The sequence below is a fragment of the Pithys albifrons genome, chromosome 6 (genome assembly GCF_047495875.1).
Source record: "Pithys albifrons albifrons isolate INPA30051 chromosome 6, PitAlb_v1, whole genome shotgun sequence".
In the NCBI taxonomy this organism is placed as follows: domain Eukaryota; kingdom Metazoa; phylum Chordata; class Aves; order Passeriformes; family Thamnophilidae; genus Pithys; species Pithys albifrons.
Genome location: NC_092463.1, coordinates 7,766,747 through 7,782,832, shown reverse-complemented (window position 1 = coordinate 7,782,832; position 16,086 = coordinate 7,766,747). Strand labels below are relative to the sequence as shown.

Sequence of the window (16,086 nt, the reverse complement as noted above, 5' to 3'; positions counted from 1 at the left end):
AAAGTTATATTTGTAGAAAGAAACTTTTTCTCAGTATTCAAATATTTGAAGCAGCTTGCTTACAAATGTCGTGAAGCTTCCTGCACAAAAAAACTTAACAAATGCTTGTTCACGTTTTAACTTCACAACTTTGCTTTCTCCCTAAGAGTGAAAGCAATCAGGTAACTTCCCAAAAAAACATTCTTCCCACCAGCCTCAAATCAGTGTATTGCAAACTCATGTACATTTGGAGATGGAGAGTTTTAATGTATGTTTGCTGTACGTGATCCTGACTTGGTGCTGCAGTTTCAGTGCTGCCTCCAGTCTCCCAATGCTATGACTGTGTCCTGTGTCACTGCCCTAAAACCTCCAGGCTTAGTAACTATGTAACAGTAAGTTAAAAGGCTTTAATTCATACTGGTTATTGCAAACCTCAAGTAATAAATGCCTGCCTAGCATTTAAAGAAAAAAATATGCATATGTGATTCAAAATAACGTATTTTTTAATCAAAAGTCACCAAAACAAATAGCAATCAACCAGAAATCGGTAAACCTGTTTCAAGACAGTCACACTGCTCAGTCTCTCACAGACACACCAGTGCTGTTCACTCACCTCAGATCCCTAAAGCAGGGGAAATCCTGCAGGGTAGGAATTCCATTTTGGTACCCGGGCTACAGTCATTCCATAACTCTCCTACTGAGGCTTCCCACAATGCGCATTTGAGGACTCTCTAGGTCTGACCTAAAGCTGACAAATGCCCTCTAGTTCCACCAACTTGTCTTCTCCACCCCACAATTCTGTTGCCTCAAGACTGTGCAGGCTTTATTTCACTATGCTAACTTCCAGGTTTTATTCTGTTTTCCCAAGTAAAAACAGCACACACAGCAGCACTGCATACCCATCTTATCTCTGCCAGTTCCAGACAAACCTGAGAGGGGGACAGCAGCCTCAAACCCACGAAGTTTCTGGCAGCTGGATGGGCAAGACACACACAAAGTTATAGCAAGACAAAAGCTTCTGAAAAATAATTCTGGTTTACATTTTCTGTAGAGATGTGACCCTGAACTCAGGAGCAGGAGGGAGACAGGCAGAGCTGAGGGCACTGGGCACCCACATGGATCCAGGGATGGGCAGAGAAAGGCAGGATGTGAGCCTGCATGTGGGGGTCAGGATCAGGCCCACAAGGGGAGCGAGCTCAGACAGAGGCCTAGGATGGCCCAGCAGGGCCACAGGGATGGGCTGAGGGGAGACAGGACATGGGCCTGGCTCAACAGGGCCCGTGGCCGGGCAGGGCAAGGCTGTGGGGAGCTGGAGAACAGCCCTGTTGCCCCATCCCTGGGGCAGGGACTGATGTCTGTGGGGTCTGACATGGGGTCCTGGGCCATGGGCAGGATTGAGGGAACCCCCAGGAGAAGCTGGTCAGGGACAGCAAGGACCAGCAGTGCCTGCTTTGTGCCCAAGAAGCTTATCAGATGGTGTTTTCCTCAACATACTACCAAGCATTTAAAGGTGATTCTGGAACAAAGAAGCTGAGCTTCCCCAGACACGTGTCAGGATCACAAGCTCAGTATTCCCTGCAGTGCCTTTCTCTGTGCTGTATTTCTCAGTTACATCTTCCAGCTTATCAACCTTTTCAGGTTTTCTTCTCCTTTGATTAGTGTCAGAAGTCTCAGACTTCACCTTTCTCAGCTTCTTTAAACAAAAACCTGAAGAGAGATCTGGACTGTCAGGGTTTGCTCTGTACTCAGCTTTCTTCCTCTCACTCTCTTCAGCTTTGTACTTAGTTTTTCTCCCATCAGCTTCAAGGAAAATACTTGTGAAAACAGTTTCTCCCAACAACTACCACAAGACAGGGGACTCCCACCCAGACACAGTGAAAAAGTGATGAGAGAACTCCAAACCTTCAAGCACAGCGCACAACTTATTACTTGCCTTTCTACAAAAGCAGCAGTCACCAAATCAGTGCAAACTGGCAAAATGCTCACTGGAATTCCATCTTCCAGGATTCAATTACAGTACAATGGAGAGGGGGAGATGTAGCTCCCTCTTAGACCCTGTATTTGCTGTACTTCCCACTGGGATGTGATCAAATGTTTATGATTGACAGGCATCTCTTAAGAACTTGGGTATGAAGAAAAATAAAAAGCAAGGCACATTCATTCCAGTTAGCAGAATGATGAATTTTAATTCAAATGCTCTCCAAATTTGAAAAGAAGTCACAGAGAACAACCTCTTTTGGGTAGTTTAGGATGGTCTGAACTGGCTATCAATTACAAAGTGAATAGTTATTATTCAAAACTAGACTCAGCTAGGAAAAGCACACGTCTCAAACACTTTCTGTGCCATTAACAGAGTTCTTTTGAGCTCAAATGTGCATTACGACCCTTTCCCACTAATATCTGACTTATCCAGGGCCAAATTGGTCACATTTAGAAACCCATTTTCAAAGCATGGCATTCACAAGCTTCAACTGAGTAACACAGCCAGGGCTCAGTGTTGAGGCTGGACTCTTACCTGACTGTGGCCATCTGCAACAGAATTAAGAATTACAACCAACTGGACCAGCACAGAGCCTACCAAAGCTTTCACTGGGTTGTGCTTTCTGAGGGCCTTCCTCTCAGATGTCCAACAGAACACTCAGCAGCCCCTTCCAGAACATGAAGAGGTTATTCCCTTGCTGGTGAAAGAACTCACCAGTTCATGACCCAGCAAGAGGCACCTCACAAGAACCAACTTGCCACCCCTTGTGACAGACAGCAGTAACAGGATGGTAGGATCGGGCCAACCTGCAGCCACGTTTTCCATTTCCATCAAGACCATGGCAATGAGGAGCACTGGTGGTGCTATGCTGAAACAGCCAGGTCATGCCCATCTCCAAAGACCAATTTCCCTCTCTCTGTGCATTTCTATAATCCTGCTCTCTCCTTTTATATGCCCCAACTACCACAGAAGACTTCATGGTGCTTATTACACAGTACTGCATATGCAACTGTATAAACCCAGCTCCAAACCTTTACCCTGCAGTCTGGATTTCTGGACATCTTATCACAGACTCTCACAACTGCAAGTATCTCTGCTACCCATTTCTCACAAGACCAGAAAAATTAACTAAGCATTTTCAGGAAAGAATGTATCTACATAACTATCAAAGCCAGACGAGTTTTGTGCTCACGACTTTCCAAAACACAGGCTAAAAAACCCCATTATTAATACCAAGGGACACCTACACTTTATGCTGCCAAACCACTACCCCACTTTCTAGACCAGTGTTAAAAGAATGGCCAAAACCCTAAAAAGCATCTCTGTAAAGCTCAAAGGACATGTTGTGAAGACTCAAAAGAATGGCTGTGCCAAATCAGATTGAAGGACTACCTAGACCAATATCCTGTCTCTGAACAGGAAAATCCATTATTACGCAAGTGAACACAAAATACAGGAGGAAAGCTTGTTGTGATAGTTCTGTCATGATCTCCAAATGTCTACTGACCAGTGGCTCAAGAATTTCCCAAGCCAGAAATAATGTATTTTTTAATGGCCACGGCATATTTTTATTCTGTTTTCCCAATCATTCTAAACTCACATAAACTTTTAACACTGACAACTTCAGATTCACATGGGGGGTCTTTTTCTGTAAAAACCAAAACCAACCAAACAAAACCTCCCAAAGCTTCTGAATCTCCCACTCACTATGTCTGAAATGAGCTAGCTGCTAGATTTGTTAGCACTCCCAAGTTTTTGCATTATGTGGCACTGAGCAGCTGCTCATCCTTGCTGTGTAATTCTATTGCCTTTACAGACCTCTGCTATGGCCCCATTCAATCATCCCCTTCCCAGCCTAAAGAGGCTGAGTCTATTCACTCACTGTAGTTGAGAACCTCTTCAAGAAGCTCTCCTCTTAATCACTCCATTGTCCTTTCTTTATCTTTTCCAGTTCTGTTAGGCTACTTCTTGAGAAGGGGAGAGAACTGCATCAGAACTGCACAGAGCACTCCAGTCCAAGGTACTGCTGTGGGTACCTCACGGCGGCTGTACATGCTCTTTTCCTGCTAACTCTCAACATTCCCCTGAATCAACATTGAACTAGATCTTTCTGCAGAGCTATCCATTAAGACCCAGGGATCTCCTTCCCAAGTTATCCCAGCTAGTCCAGATGGAGAAGAAGCCACCTCACGTGTAGAATAAGAAGCATCCTACCCTCACAGCACCTCTCGATCCCATCTGCTACCTTACTATGTAGCTACTGAAAGCAACAGGTCCTTCTACAACCTTTAATACCCCAAATAATTTAGTGTTGTTAGCAAACTTCATTAACTCATCATTCACCAATTTTCCAGATCATCAGCCAGATTCTGTGGAATTCCACTGGCATCTCCTCCTTCAGGAGACATATTTCTAGACCACACTTCTTGTCATTTCAGGAGCTACTCGGGTCTGTAAGGACTTTCCCTTACCCATTACAGCTCAGATTCTATAAAAGCTTCTTTCTGGTGAAGGATCTTGCTGACCTTCTTTTGAAAATCCAACCCTCTGCTTTGCGCACTAACCAACTTCCTTAGAAAGCTCTAAAGGATCTGCAAACCAAGCCATTTTGCAAAAACCACTGTTACCCCATATCTACCTGTACAGACACCTCATCTGCCCTTCACTGTTGCTACTTTGTCAGCTCATCCTGTAGATGTGGCACTCAGGGACGAGGTCTAGTGGTGGATTTGGCAGTGCTGGGTTAACGATTGGACTTGATGACATTTAAGGTCTTTGTTCCAGCCTAAATGATTCTATGATTCTACCCTTTTTTCCAACAGACTTCCTAGCCTGAGTTTTCCCAAACCTTCATGCAGCAGCAAAGCAAAACCTCTCACTGACAGCTGAGCACAAGCCCACACTTTCTCAGTACACCAAAGCTCAGTGGTTCAAACCTTCAAGACAATGGAAAGAAACAGACTCACACCTGCCCTAGAAAATGCTCACTTACACCAAACTTCTCTGTGAAAGGCACCAGTGTTGAGGCTGTGGCTGTCTGCACCAGCTCAGTAACAGCTCAGTGTAAATACTGCCTGGGAATATTTAACTGTGATCTCACAGCTTCCTCCAACCCTCAGAAAATAAAATAAGGTATTTCCCATGTTTTATAGTGATTCTGCCGGACTTATTAGCAAGGACTTGGCATGATCTAGACAGGCCACCCTGTATTAATATAGAGAAATGCAGGACTCTCTTCCTCCTTCAGCACAGATGCAAGATTCTGAAATCCGAATATGCAACTTGGCAACATAAAAGGTTTTTCTACATGTACCAAAGAGAAATCACCAACAGTACCTTTCCGTTCCCTTTTACTTCTTTATGATGAAGTTGAAAAAATTATTAATAAAGGCATCTAAAACTATTCAACATGTATCAGCACACAAATAGAAGTAGTTGCGGATCTTGGAAGGATTTGGGGAATCTTGTTTCGCAACCAGAAGCTCTGAACTCCACAAAGAGCCCTGTTCAACTCCCAGCCCTGCAACAGAGAACCTGTTATCTCTCATCCCTTGGAAATACTACACAACGTTCTCCAAGTTACCCAGCCCTACTGACCACGAGCCAGGGGCTCAAAAACAGCAGCCCAGACACCTCTGTCAGTGAAAATAATCCACACATTAGGACTGCCTGAGATCACCAGACCTGCAGCCCAAGAAGTCTCAGCCCAAGGCATTTCATACACAAGGGACCCCTCAGGGCCACAGACCCAAAGACCTGACAAAGAGAACAGGAAAACGTGTTAAAAACAGGGAACTTTGATGGAAACCTGTTAATGTAATCAGAAAGATGAAAGATGTAACTTATCAGAAAATGCTTTCAGCACATGTTTTCTGACTTAGAAAGAAATATACACTCCTTTGGAAATTCTCTGCCCAGCATAACACCTAAAAATACTAAGTCTTTCTTATACAGGAAAGGACTTTTCTCCCCATTTCTAAGGACTTAAATCAGTGTCATACACACACATAGACAAGCACACATCATGAAGACACTGTTGCTGCAGCACAAATACAACTTTTCAGATTAGCTTCCATCACTCAGTTTAAGTCAAGAAAAATTAAATATTTGTAACAGAAGCATCTGTTTTGAAACAAAGAATTGCACCAGCATCAGCCACTCACATCAGGACCCATACTCACAGAAGCACAGAATAGTTTGAGTTGGAAAGCACCTTAAAGACCATCTAGTTCCAACACTCTGCCATGGGTAGGAACAACTAGATCAGGTTGCTCCAAGCCCCATCCAAGCTGGCTTTGAACACCCCTAGGACTGGGGCATCCACAACCTCTGGGCACATCTTTTGCAGTGCATCCCCTCCCTCACAGTGCCTCACCTTCACCCATCTCTGCAGTAACAACAAATCTGTAAACAGCTTTGTTCTGAAATTCCTGTTGTGTCACTCCCACAAACATCACCAAAGTGCATCTGCACCTATATATGAACACACAGTGAAGCTCCTGCAACAACACCTTGTGCCAGCCAAAAAAAGCCACCATGGCCATGCTAGAGTGTACACCTGTCCTTGGGGTGATTATCCCTCTTCACAGGTGCTGGAATTTATTTTTTCAGGTAACATGTAACAGATAATACAATTGGTAATTAGCTATGGAAGATCAAAAAATAATGTGCTATCCATCAAAAATAAAATGAGCCAACAGCAATATCTCAGGGCTTACACAAAAGGGAAAGAGCCCTTAAAACAACTTAGCAAAGTACAGTGCAATTCATCCAGAAGGAGAAAATCCTCAGTATGGTGCAGCTCTCTCTTCTCCTTTTCATTTTTTTTGGTAGGATAAAGGCATCCCAAAATGTGCTCTAGCAGGCACGCCATCTGTCCTGCTTGATTTTGGGTGGGAGGGAAAAAGCAGTACAAGCCCTTAAAAATGCAGTCTCCACATCACAACAGGAAAAAGTGAAGGATGTAAGAGCTGCTCATAAGCTATAAAAAAGTAATGCAAGCACCCTGAGCTGGAAGACAGAAATGACATCAGACAAACCCCAGCCTACAGTAAACTCCCAGACTTCAGTATGGGGTGCTGCATTCTCCACCACAATTCCTCTTTCTTTCCCACAGTCATACAATTCCTCAGTCCCTCTTGTTTCACCGCTAAATTCCCAAGCTTTTGCTTATGTTTCTTTCTCCTCAGACACATTCCCCATACCCATTTTCATCTCTCCCTTTTCAAACACTATATCCTCCCCATACCCATTTTCTCTCCCCTTCCAAACTCCGTGTCTTCTTCACATGGCCTTCTTCCATATCTTATCCTCCAGGGCACTCACACAAACATCCCAACCCATCTACAGACAGAAGGACACTCCTGACCCTTCACTTCCAGCTTCCTTGTCCTTCATCACTCTGTCTCCACTTATTTCCTCTATTGATGAAACACCCAACCTCTCCTGTCCTCTGCCCCAGATAACTCCATCTACCTCCCCATTCCATGTACACTCAGTCCTTCCACAGTGACCCCCAAACCTCCTCACACACCTGCCCTCCCAGTGCAGAGCTCCAATCACCCAGGCAGTAACTCCATCACACCCAGGGCATCTCTCCCATCCTGCACAGCTCTTTTCCCCCATTCATCCCAGCCTCCCCTACCCCATTTCTGTCTCACCTTGCACAGCACACAACACTACTCCCCATGCACTGACTCTCCCATTTCCACTCTGTGCAGCACGAGCTCCCACATGCACCATCCACATCCCTCCTTTGCACAACACACTTTTCCACAGTCTGCCTCTCACACCCCTTTGCACAGCCCCTGTCCCACATGCACCAACCCTGTACCCCCTTTGCACAGCATCCTTTCCCCTACACACTGTCCTTATCTCCCAGCACACACTCCTCCACGCAGCATCCCCATAACCCCACCCTTTGGCACAGAATTCCCCTGTCCCTACACTGCCCACAGCCCCCTCAGCCTTGTTCCTGAACCCAGAGAGCCACAGAATTGATTAGGTTGGAAAAGACTCGAGATCATCCAGTGCAACCTACAACCTCACATCCCCATGACAACCAGACCACAGCACTGAGTGCCATGTCCAGTCTTTCCTTACACACCTCCAGGGTCAGTGACTCCACTACTGCCCTGGGCAGCCCATTCCAATGTCTAATCACCCTTTCTGTGAAGAATTTCATCTTAATGTGCAACCTAAACCTCCCCTGGTGCAGCTTAATACTATGTCCAGCTTAAGGCTATGTCCTCTCATCCTGTCACTTTCCGCTTGGGAGAAGAGGCTGAGCCACACCTGGCTACACCCTCCTTTTCTCCAGGCTAAACACCTCCAGGTCCCCCAGCTGCTCCTCATGGGACTTGTGCTCCAGACCCTTCTCCAGGTTTGTTGTCCTTCTCCAGACTTGCTCCAGCACCTCCGTGTTTTGTGTCCCAAGGGGCCAAAACTGGACACAGCACTTGAGCTGCAGCCTCACCAGTGCCCAGCCCAGGGGGACAGTCACTGCCCTGGTCCTGCTGGCCCCACTATTCCTGACACAAGCCAGGATACCACTGTCCTTCTTGGCCACCTGGGCATACTCTGGCTCATGCTCAGCTGCTGTCGATCAGCACCCCCAGGTCCTTTTCCACTGGGCCGCTCACTCCTGTGCCCTGTCCCTGATCCCACACTGCCCACAGCCCCGCACAGCACTCCCTTCCTTATGCCACGTCCCTTGCCCCCACACCCTCTCCCCTGACCCCCTCACACCCTCTCCCCTGTCCCCCTCACACCCTCTCCCCTGTCCCCTCCACACCCTCTCCCCTGTCCCCTCCACACCCTCTCCCCTGTCCCCTCCACACCCTCTCCCCACACCCCGTTCCCTGTGCCCGAGACGCCCTCCCCACACACCGCCCCGGCCCGTCCGCACTCACCGTCCAGAGACACGAACTGCCCCACTGCGGAGGAGCCGCCGCCGCTGTTCTCCACGAACTGCACCTCGGACACGATGATGTTGTCCTCCAGCACCGACCCGCAGCCCGTGCACACCGCGTCCCCCCGCGCCGCGTCCACCTCAATCTCCGCGCACCCGCAGGCGCCGCACACCCGCCCGCCCGGCATCCTGCCCGAAGCACCGGGACGGGGCTCAGCCGCCTCCTCCTCCTCCTCCCTCCCTCCGCCGGTCCGCCCGTCTGTCCCCGCCCGCCGGCGCTGCCCGGCCCGGGCTCGGCGCAGGCCTCGCTCGCCGGCACCGGCACGGGGAGCAGCGCGGCCCTGCCGCTCTCGCGAGACTTCGCCGAGCACCCGCCCCGCCCTCCGCGGCGGCTCCGCCTTCAGCAGCCGGGCCGGGTCCCTCAGGGACCGGTGCGGGGCCCTCAGCAGCGGTCCTGGTCGTTCAGCGGCGGCTCCCGGTCTCTCAGCGGCCGGTGCGGGGACCTCAACAGGGGTCCGGGTCCTTCAGTGGCCGCTCCCGGTCTCTCAGCGAGGGGCAGGGTCCTTCAGCGGCTGGGCCGGGTCCCTCAGCGGCCGCTCCCGGTCTCTCAGCGACGGGCCGAGTCCTTCAGCGACTGGTCCGGGTCCCTCAGTGCCCGGTCCCGGTCCCTCAGCGGCCGGGCCGGGGCGCTCAGCAAACAGCTCCCGCGCCTGGCCCTGGGTGCAGCCCCCGACACCTCCCACCACACCGACTTGCTCAAAGCCCCGTCCACCCCGGCCTGGAAACAATTCCAGGGTTGGGGCAGCCACGACTTCCCGGGGCAGCCCCTTCCAGTGCCGCACCGCCCTCTGGGCATCAGTCAAGTTCATCAAGTCTAATCGGTCGTTCTGTGATGGTGAAATAAAAATTTTGTGAGGCCCAATGGATCAGTTTCAGCAAGCCCTTTGAGCCCTGCAAAGCTGAGATCTAGAGCTCTTGGAACTCTTTTATTATTATAGAATCACAGAGTGGTTTGGGCTGGAAGGGACCACTTGGTTCCAATCCCCCTGCCATGGGCAGGGACACCTTCCACTACCCAGGTTGCTCAGAACCTCATCCAGCCTGGCTTTGGACACTTCCATGGGTGGGGCATCCACAGCTTCTGTGGGCAACCTGTGCCAGGACCTGCCCACCCTCAGAGTAAAGAATTGTTTCCTAATATCTAATCTAAAGCTACTTTCTTTCAGTTTGAAGCCATTCCCCTTGTGCTGTCACTACATGCTCTTATAAAATGTCCCTCTCCGTCTTTCCTGCAGGCTCCCTTAAGGTACTGCAAGACCACAATTATGTCACCCCAAAGCTGCCTCTTTCCCAGTCTGAAAAATCCCAGTTCTCCCAGCCTTTCCTCACAGGAGAGGTGCTCCCTCCCTCTTCTCATCTTGGTTGCCCTCCTCTGGACTTGCTCCAACAGGTTCATGTCCTAACTCACATCAGTTCCTGAATCAAAGAACTCCATTTTCATCCAAGTTATTGCTCACTTCAACACTCAACCCACATGTAGTAAATCAGCACCATAACACAGATGGGAAGGAAGATGATCAGAATAGCTACCGTCGCTGGATGCTTGTACAGACCTCCATCTGCCAGCTTTTGAAATACACAGTTAATGCAGAAACAGAAACTGTCACCTTCTTACAACCTCGCTACTGTCAGTATCTCTTCCACCAAATGACTCAGGTGCAGCCAAGTATGAGGTACAGACCTCTGTGAACTCAGGCACAAAATGACTTGCACATTTAGAAGCACACGGGGGCACATCCTAAAGCTACACTGTTCTGTCCAGAAATCTGAGTATTCCATATGCCTGAGTTATGTCATATGCTTCCAAATTTGCAGGTTCTGTGCTTTTGCTTATGGAAAACAGCATTATTGTAAGGGATATTTTGCCACTATATACACAGTTTTTCTTCTTTCTTTTTATTCAATTTTCAAGATTACATTTGTGAAAAGTAAGAACTTTGGGTTTCTTCAGATTCTTTCTGCTTCTGGAGTTTGTTTTCCTTCCTGAAGTTCCTCCTGCTGCTGGTGAGGTAATGAGTGCCACAGCAGCCAAGCATGAACTCACAAAATTATACACCATGTAGATAATATCATGGGAAAATTATACCCCAATAAACAATTTCTGATATCCTCTGAGAGAGACCAACATGAACACAAGAAATTCTGCAGCAAGAAGTTTTGAAATACCTTTCCATTAAAAACTTTCTTCTTACCTTAGTTAGGTAGAGATTAATATAGTCCTGATCCATAAGGACTACAGTTCTACATCCCTCTGAAAATTACTTGTGCTGTTTCAGTGTTTCAGTTTGAATGTGAGCAGCAGAGGGCCCTCGTGAGAGCAGAATACAAAGCTGCTGTCCCAAAAAACCCTCATTTAATGTCATACTGAAGAAGGGTGTGTGTTTTAATTTTTATCTTCTTATAAAGTCAGGTTAGTGCTGATGAAAGAAAATGGGTTTCCAGTCCTGAAGACTTTAGTCCTTTGCCTCCCACTCATGAAAGCTTTCATATACAATACCTCTTAAATATTTAAAACATTTCTGTAGGACCATTTTCTACCAGCCAAAATACAAATAATTTTTCACCTCTTTATGTTCTTTGCCCTTTACGCTTGCAAGAGGGTTAACTGAAGTTTTTTTGACCAATAACATTGAACCCAGAACTGCATGGAACCTACAAGAAAGATGGACAGAGACCATTTGCAAGACCACGTAGTGACAGGACAAGGGAAGAATGGCTTCAAACCAAAAGCAAAAGGAGGTTTAGATTAGATAATAGGAAATAATTCATTACTCAGAGGATAGGGAAGCACTGGCAGAGGTCACTCAGAGAAGTTGTGGATGTCCCACCCCTAGACATCTTCAAGGCCAGGTTGGATGGGGCTTGGATCAACATTGTCTAGTGGAAGGTGTTCCTGCCCACAGCAGGGGGGCTGGAACTAGATGATCTTTAAGTTCCATTTCAACCCAAACCATTCAGTGAGTCTATGATTTTATGAACTCAGTTCACTTAGGCCACCAAAATAATAACCTTTCAGTAAAATGACTGAAGCCTGAGAGTAAAAATTGATAACTTAAAAATTTGTATTGACAAAACTCCATTCCCTACATTATTTTGCCCTTTGAGTTAAGAGGAGGAAAGGACCTGTTTTCCATTTCACAAACTCATATTAATATCTCTTATCTTCATTCCTGAGTGTACCAAAAAGTGGTGATGGGGATGGCTGTTAGCCCAGACCAATCGATTTCCTTCCTGCTTGCCTTGAATACAACCCACCTGTGGGTGTGCATTTTTGGCATTCAGTTGGTGAGGTTTCAAAGAGAGGAACTGTTTGCATTGCCTTGATAATTAGAATATTTCTTCTACTGCTCTTACAACAGCAGGAAGAATGCAAATGTGCTGTACAAATCCAGACTGGAATAGGAGGGAATCCTACTCTGCTCCTGCTAATGCTGAGTAGCACAGCAGGGAATATATCAGAGCAAGTTGATGACACACTACTCTACTTCCATAAGAGATGGATCCTCTTCTACGAATATAATTATTTGAAGCAGATACTTAAGTGTCATGTGACAGGAAAGACTCTCTCTGTCTTTTTGGTCATAATTCAACCCTCTACAAAGTGAGTATCCCAGCACACCAGCCCATGGGGGAAATACTTCCAGTTAGAGGCACAGAGTTTAACTCCTTGATTTGATCAGCTGCTGTGAGCATCTCCAACTCTCTGGCATTTCAGCTGGAATTGTTCCCCTTAAAATCATTCCTAGGAGTGTTGATGAAGTCTCTCAAGAGATCTGAAAGTGCACATAACTTGGAGAAAACACAAGCAGAGGAATCCGTCTTTGGTTTTGGACTGTCCAAGATAAGGCATAAACTTTCAACCTGCAGATTTGCACACGGATTCTTTAGAAATGGAGTCACAGGGATACTAAGATGGGGAACAAAGAATTTCGAAATTAATTAACCTTATAAGGTGATAGCAACTGGATACATTTTTTTGTGTCTGTCAGTTCAAAAGCATTTGGCTACACCAGGGATGGACACGAGGGGGCACCCAAGGAAATGAAATCGTCGAGGAGCTGCAATGCTCCAAAAGACGAAGTTGATTTTCCACGTATTTTCCTCCTTTTTTATTTTTATTTTTTTGTCTGCGCCTTTTCTAATTATTTCCTCACATTGTTACATGATGCTCATCAATAAATGTTAATTGAAAAAGCTTTGGAGGGAACATGAGAAGAAAAGATTTTGGCATCTATGAAATCACATTAGTGCTGTCCAGAGATAGCACTTCACAGCTGAGCCTCAATCCCTGAGTAAGTGGCAGAGACCCCATGACTTTCCCAGTTACTGTCCCAGCATCTGTGTCTGGTGCGATTCTTGGTATGTGAGGACAGTAGAAAGCACAAATACTGTCACTTAGAAAATCTGCCAAGAAATTAGCAGAGGGAAAATCCAAGGATATTGAGCACATAGACCCAGAAGCCACCACCACTTGAGGAAGTCTCTTATCAGCTGGAAGCTGTGAGCAGCAACTTTGCTCAGAACATCTCCCCCTGCCAACACACCACTCAAAGATGTATGACTGATCAGTGGGTGCTTTTAAGAAGGATGCAAGCGACGTAAAAATAGCTGTGCCCTCCTAGTTTTTAGCAATTTTCAACTTAAGGATTCTCCAGCTGAAGGCTCATACTCACTAGCAGACTTTTTATCTGTTTAATCAGGTTTTGATCTATGTATGCTTTCAAGATCCACAACATCTGGTGCTTTGAAGTGTATCACAATTTAGTTGGGTAGCAAATGAAAAAGTTTAAAATAGGACCTAAACATTTCAGTTGGCAATCCTGAGTTCTAGTGCCATAATCAGTGGTGAGGAGTAGCACTGAATAATTAACTGAAGCCCCCCACCACTTGGAGATGCAAGCACAGGCAATGCTTACAGGCAATTCCTATGAAAACACAACTCTGCTTGTCTGCAGTTCTTGTATTCTGAGAGTTGTTCATTCAAACATGAATGGATTCATCACTTACCATCAGAGAACTATTCCAGTCATTAAGCAGAAATTGAACTGAGATGAGGAAATGCCTGGCTACACATTTTTGTGTGCACACTTGATGCATGGATACTTTGGTGCAAATACTTTTTCTAGACAACCTGAAAATGAAGTTTTCACTAAATGTTGATATTCATGTGCAAGGGGAAAAACCAGAGACATTGCACTGGATGGATCTGCACACTGAAATGCAGAAGCAAACCATACATCTTACTCATCGTTCCTATTGTTTTTACAAATTTGGAACTACATATACTCAAAAATGTGTATTTTTTATTGATAATGTCATGAGTCCATTGGCAATCCCCTTCAACCTGAAACCTGCAGAGACAGAATGTTGCTCCAGACAAACTCAAGCCCCTGCTTTTGCCAGCATGGAAGAAAGGCTGGAAGCAGGGTAAGGGACACAGGGTCCTTTACACAGCCCGTTAGCACCAGGGAAAGTTATGATGGAGAAGCAGCTTGGATAAGTACAGGATGTCTGTGGGCGAGGCCAGTTCTCTCCTCTTTGGGTCATAAAAGACATCAAAGAATTGTCCTTTGAGTGAGCTGTGTGTCATTGTCTGCTTTTCTGACAGGTACCTCAAACATGCCAAGTTAACCTGGTGCCAAAGAAACCATCAGTCAATACTGCAAGTTGTTGTCCTCCACCAAAGCTATGAGCAGGCTAAATAAAATCACCATTAGACTTAGAGAAGTCACAGTATAATAATTTCCCATAACTGGAGAATTTTCAAGAATTTGGCAGGTTTCCTAGTTTGAATTAGTTGAATAAATAAGACAAATAACATTTTTCGGAGGGCAGACATAAAAAAAGCTTGGACTAATTGAAGCTGTTTCATACCAATAATTTGAGTCAGACTAAACTACCAAAAAAAAAAAAGGAAGAAATCACTTAATTTAATTATTTTCTCTATACGTAGATTTATGAAAAGGGTAAAGTCTGCCACAATTTTCAAAATGAGACATATATAATCAGTTTAGGTCTCAGTGAGTACATAATTTATTTTTTTTAAATTAGAAAGTAGTGTAAGAGAAAGATTCTAGTGCAGTGCAAGCCACATCTTGCCTTCCCCACTCTCACCCCAAGGTAGGAAGTTTCTTAAACCTCCAGAAGCAAAAGAGGATCCATCACCAAAGCAGTAAATCTTGCCATTTCTTCAGAAAAAGACCACATCAGTAGCACAGAGGGGAAATGCTGTCACCATGGCCATGCCCATCTATACTTTACTCACAAAGGGCTGGATCATCTCTCTCTTCTCTCTTTTACAGGTCACCTTTCTTCATTGGCATTGGGAACTGCAGCACTGATGGTGTGAGTGAGGGACAGGTCTGGGAATTAGCACGACCCAGGGAGGATCAGTTGGTTCACATCTCTTGGCTGGCTGTTTCCAGGTGCTGGAGATTCAGGCTACCACCTGTCCCCACTAAAATCACAGTTCTGAGTTCTTCTTCCCCATCTTATGAATTAAACACATAATTTTTCCAGTAAATTAGAAGAGGGAATCTGATATAACAATATGCCAGTAAGATCTGGAGCCTTTGGCTTGCCCTTCCATTGTCTGTGCTTCAATCAGTCGGCTCACATCAAGATTATAAAAAACCTGACCCAGGAGTTTACAGTCTGAAGCCCAAATTGAACAGAGCAGTCAGCAGATTATGTATTCGACTGAACAATGAGGTCTTCAGTCCCTTTTTGAGCCAGTTTTCATTACAGGGGTTATGTTTGTATCATATTGCTGAGAATTACACAAAACCATTATTTTTGAAATGAGTACAGTAGACAATAATGTTGCCAATAATGCAAGTTGTTAGTAAAGTATATTTATAGCAGCATCAGAAGTGTTTCAGAGAGCTCTAAGCACGTTCAGTTGCACAGCCACATGCATACAGCGTTTCAGAAAATGTAAAGCTCAACTACTATGTTTTCCTTTGGAAGGAAAAGCTAGAAGAGGATGTTCCTATACTTTTTTCCTATGGTATTTTACATAAAACCCCTCCTGAAAGGGCCTTTATAAATGATGTAAGTAGAAAGGATGTCCAAAAAAAGAATATAATTATAGCGTTGGCATTTCTAACAAATAAACTGTCTTTCCTTCCTAGTCTACCCCATGCTAAACAGTAAC

At 45.7% G+C, this 16,086-nt stretch overlaps 1 protein-coding gene across 1 annotated transcript in view; it reads right to left on the bottom strand.

The window, feature by feature from the left end:
- BRF1 (BRF1 general transcription factor IIIB subunit) overlaps positions 1-9,207 on the bottom strand; it is a 179,603-nt gene extending 170,396 nt beyond the window's left edge. Inside the window, exon 1 of the mRNA XM_071557365.1 lies at positions 8,872-9,207. Within this exon, the coding sequence (XP_071413466.1) occupies positions 8,872-9,058 (187 nt within the window). The 5' untranslated portion in view covers positions 9,059-9,207. The remainder of the gene's footprint in view (positions 1-8,871) is intronic.
- Between the last annotated feature and the right edge of the window lie 6,879 nt (positions 9,208-16,086).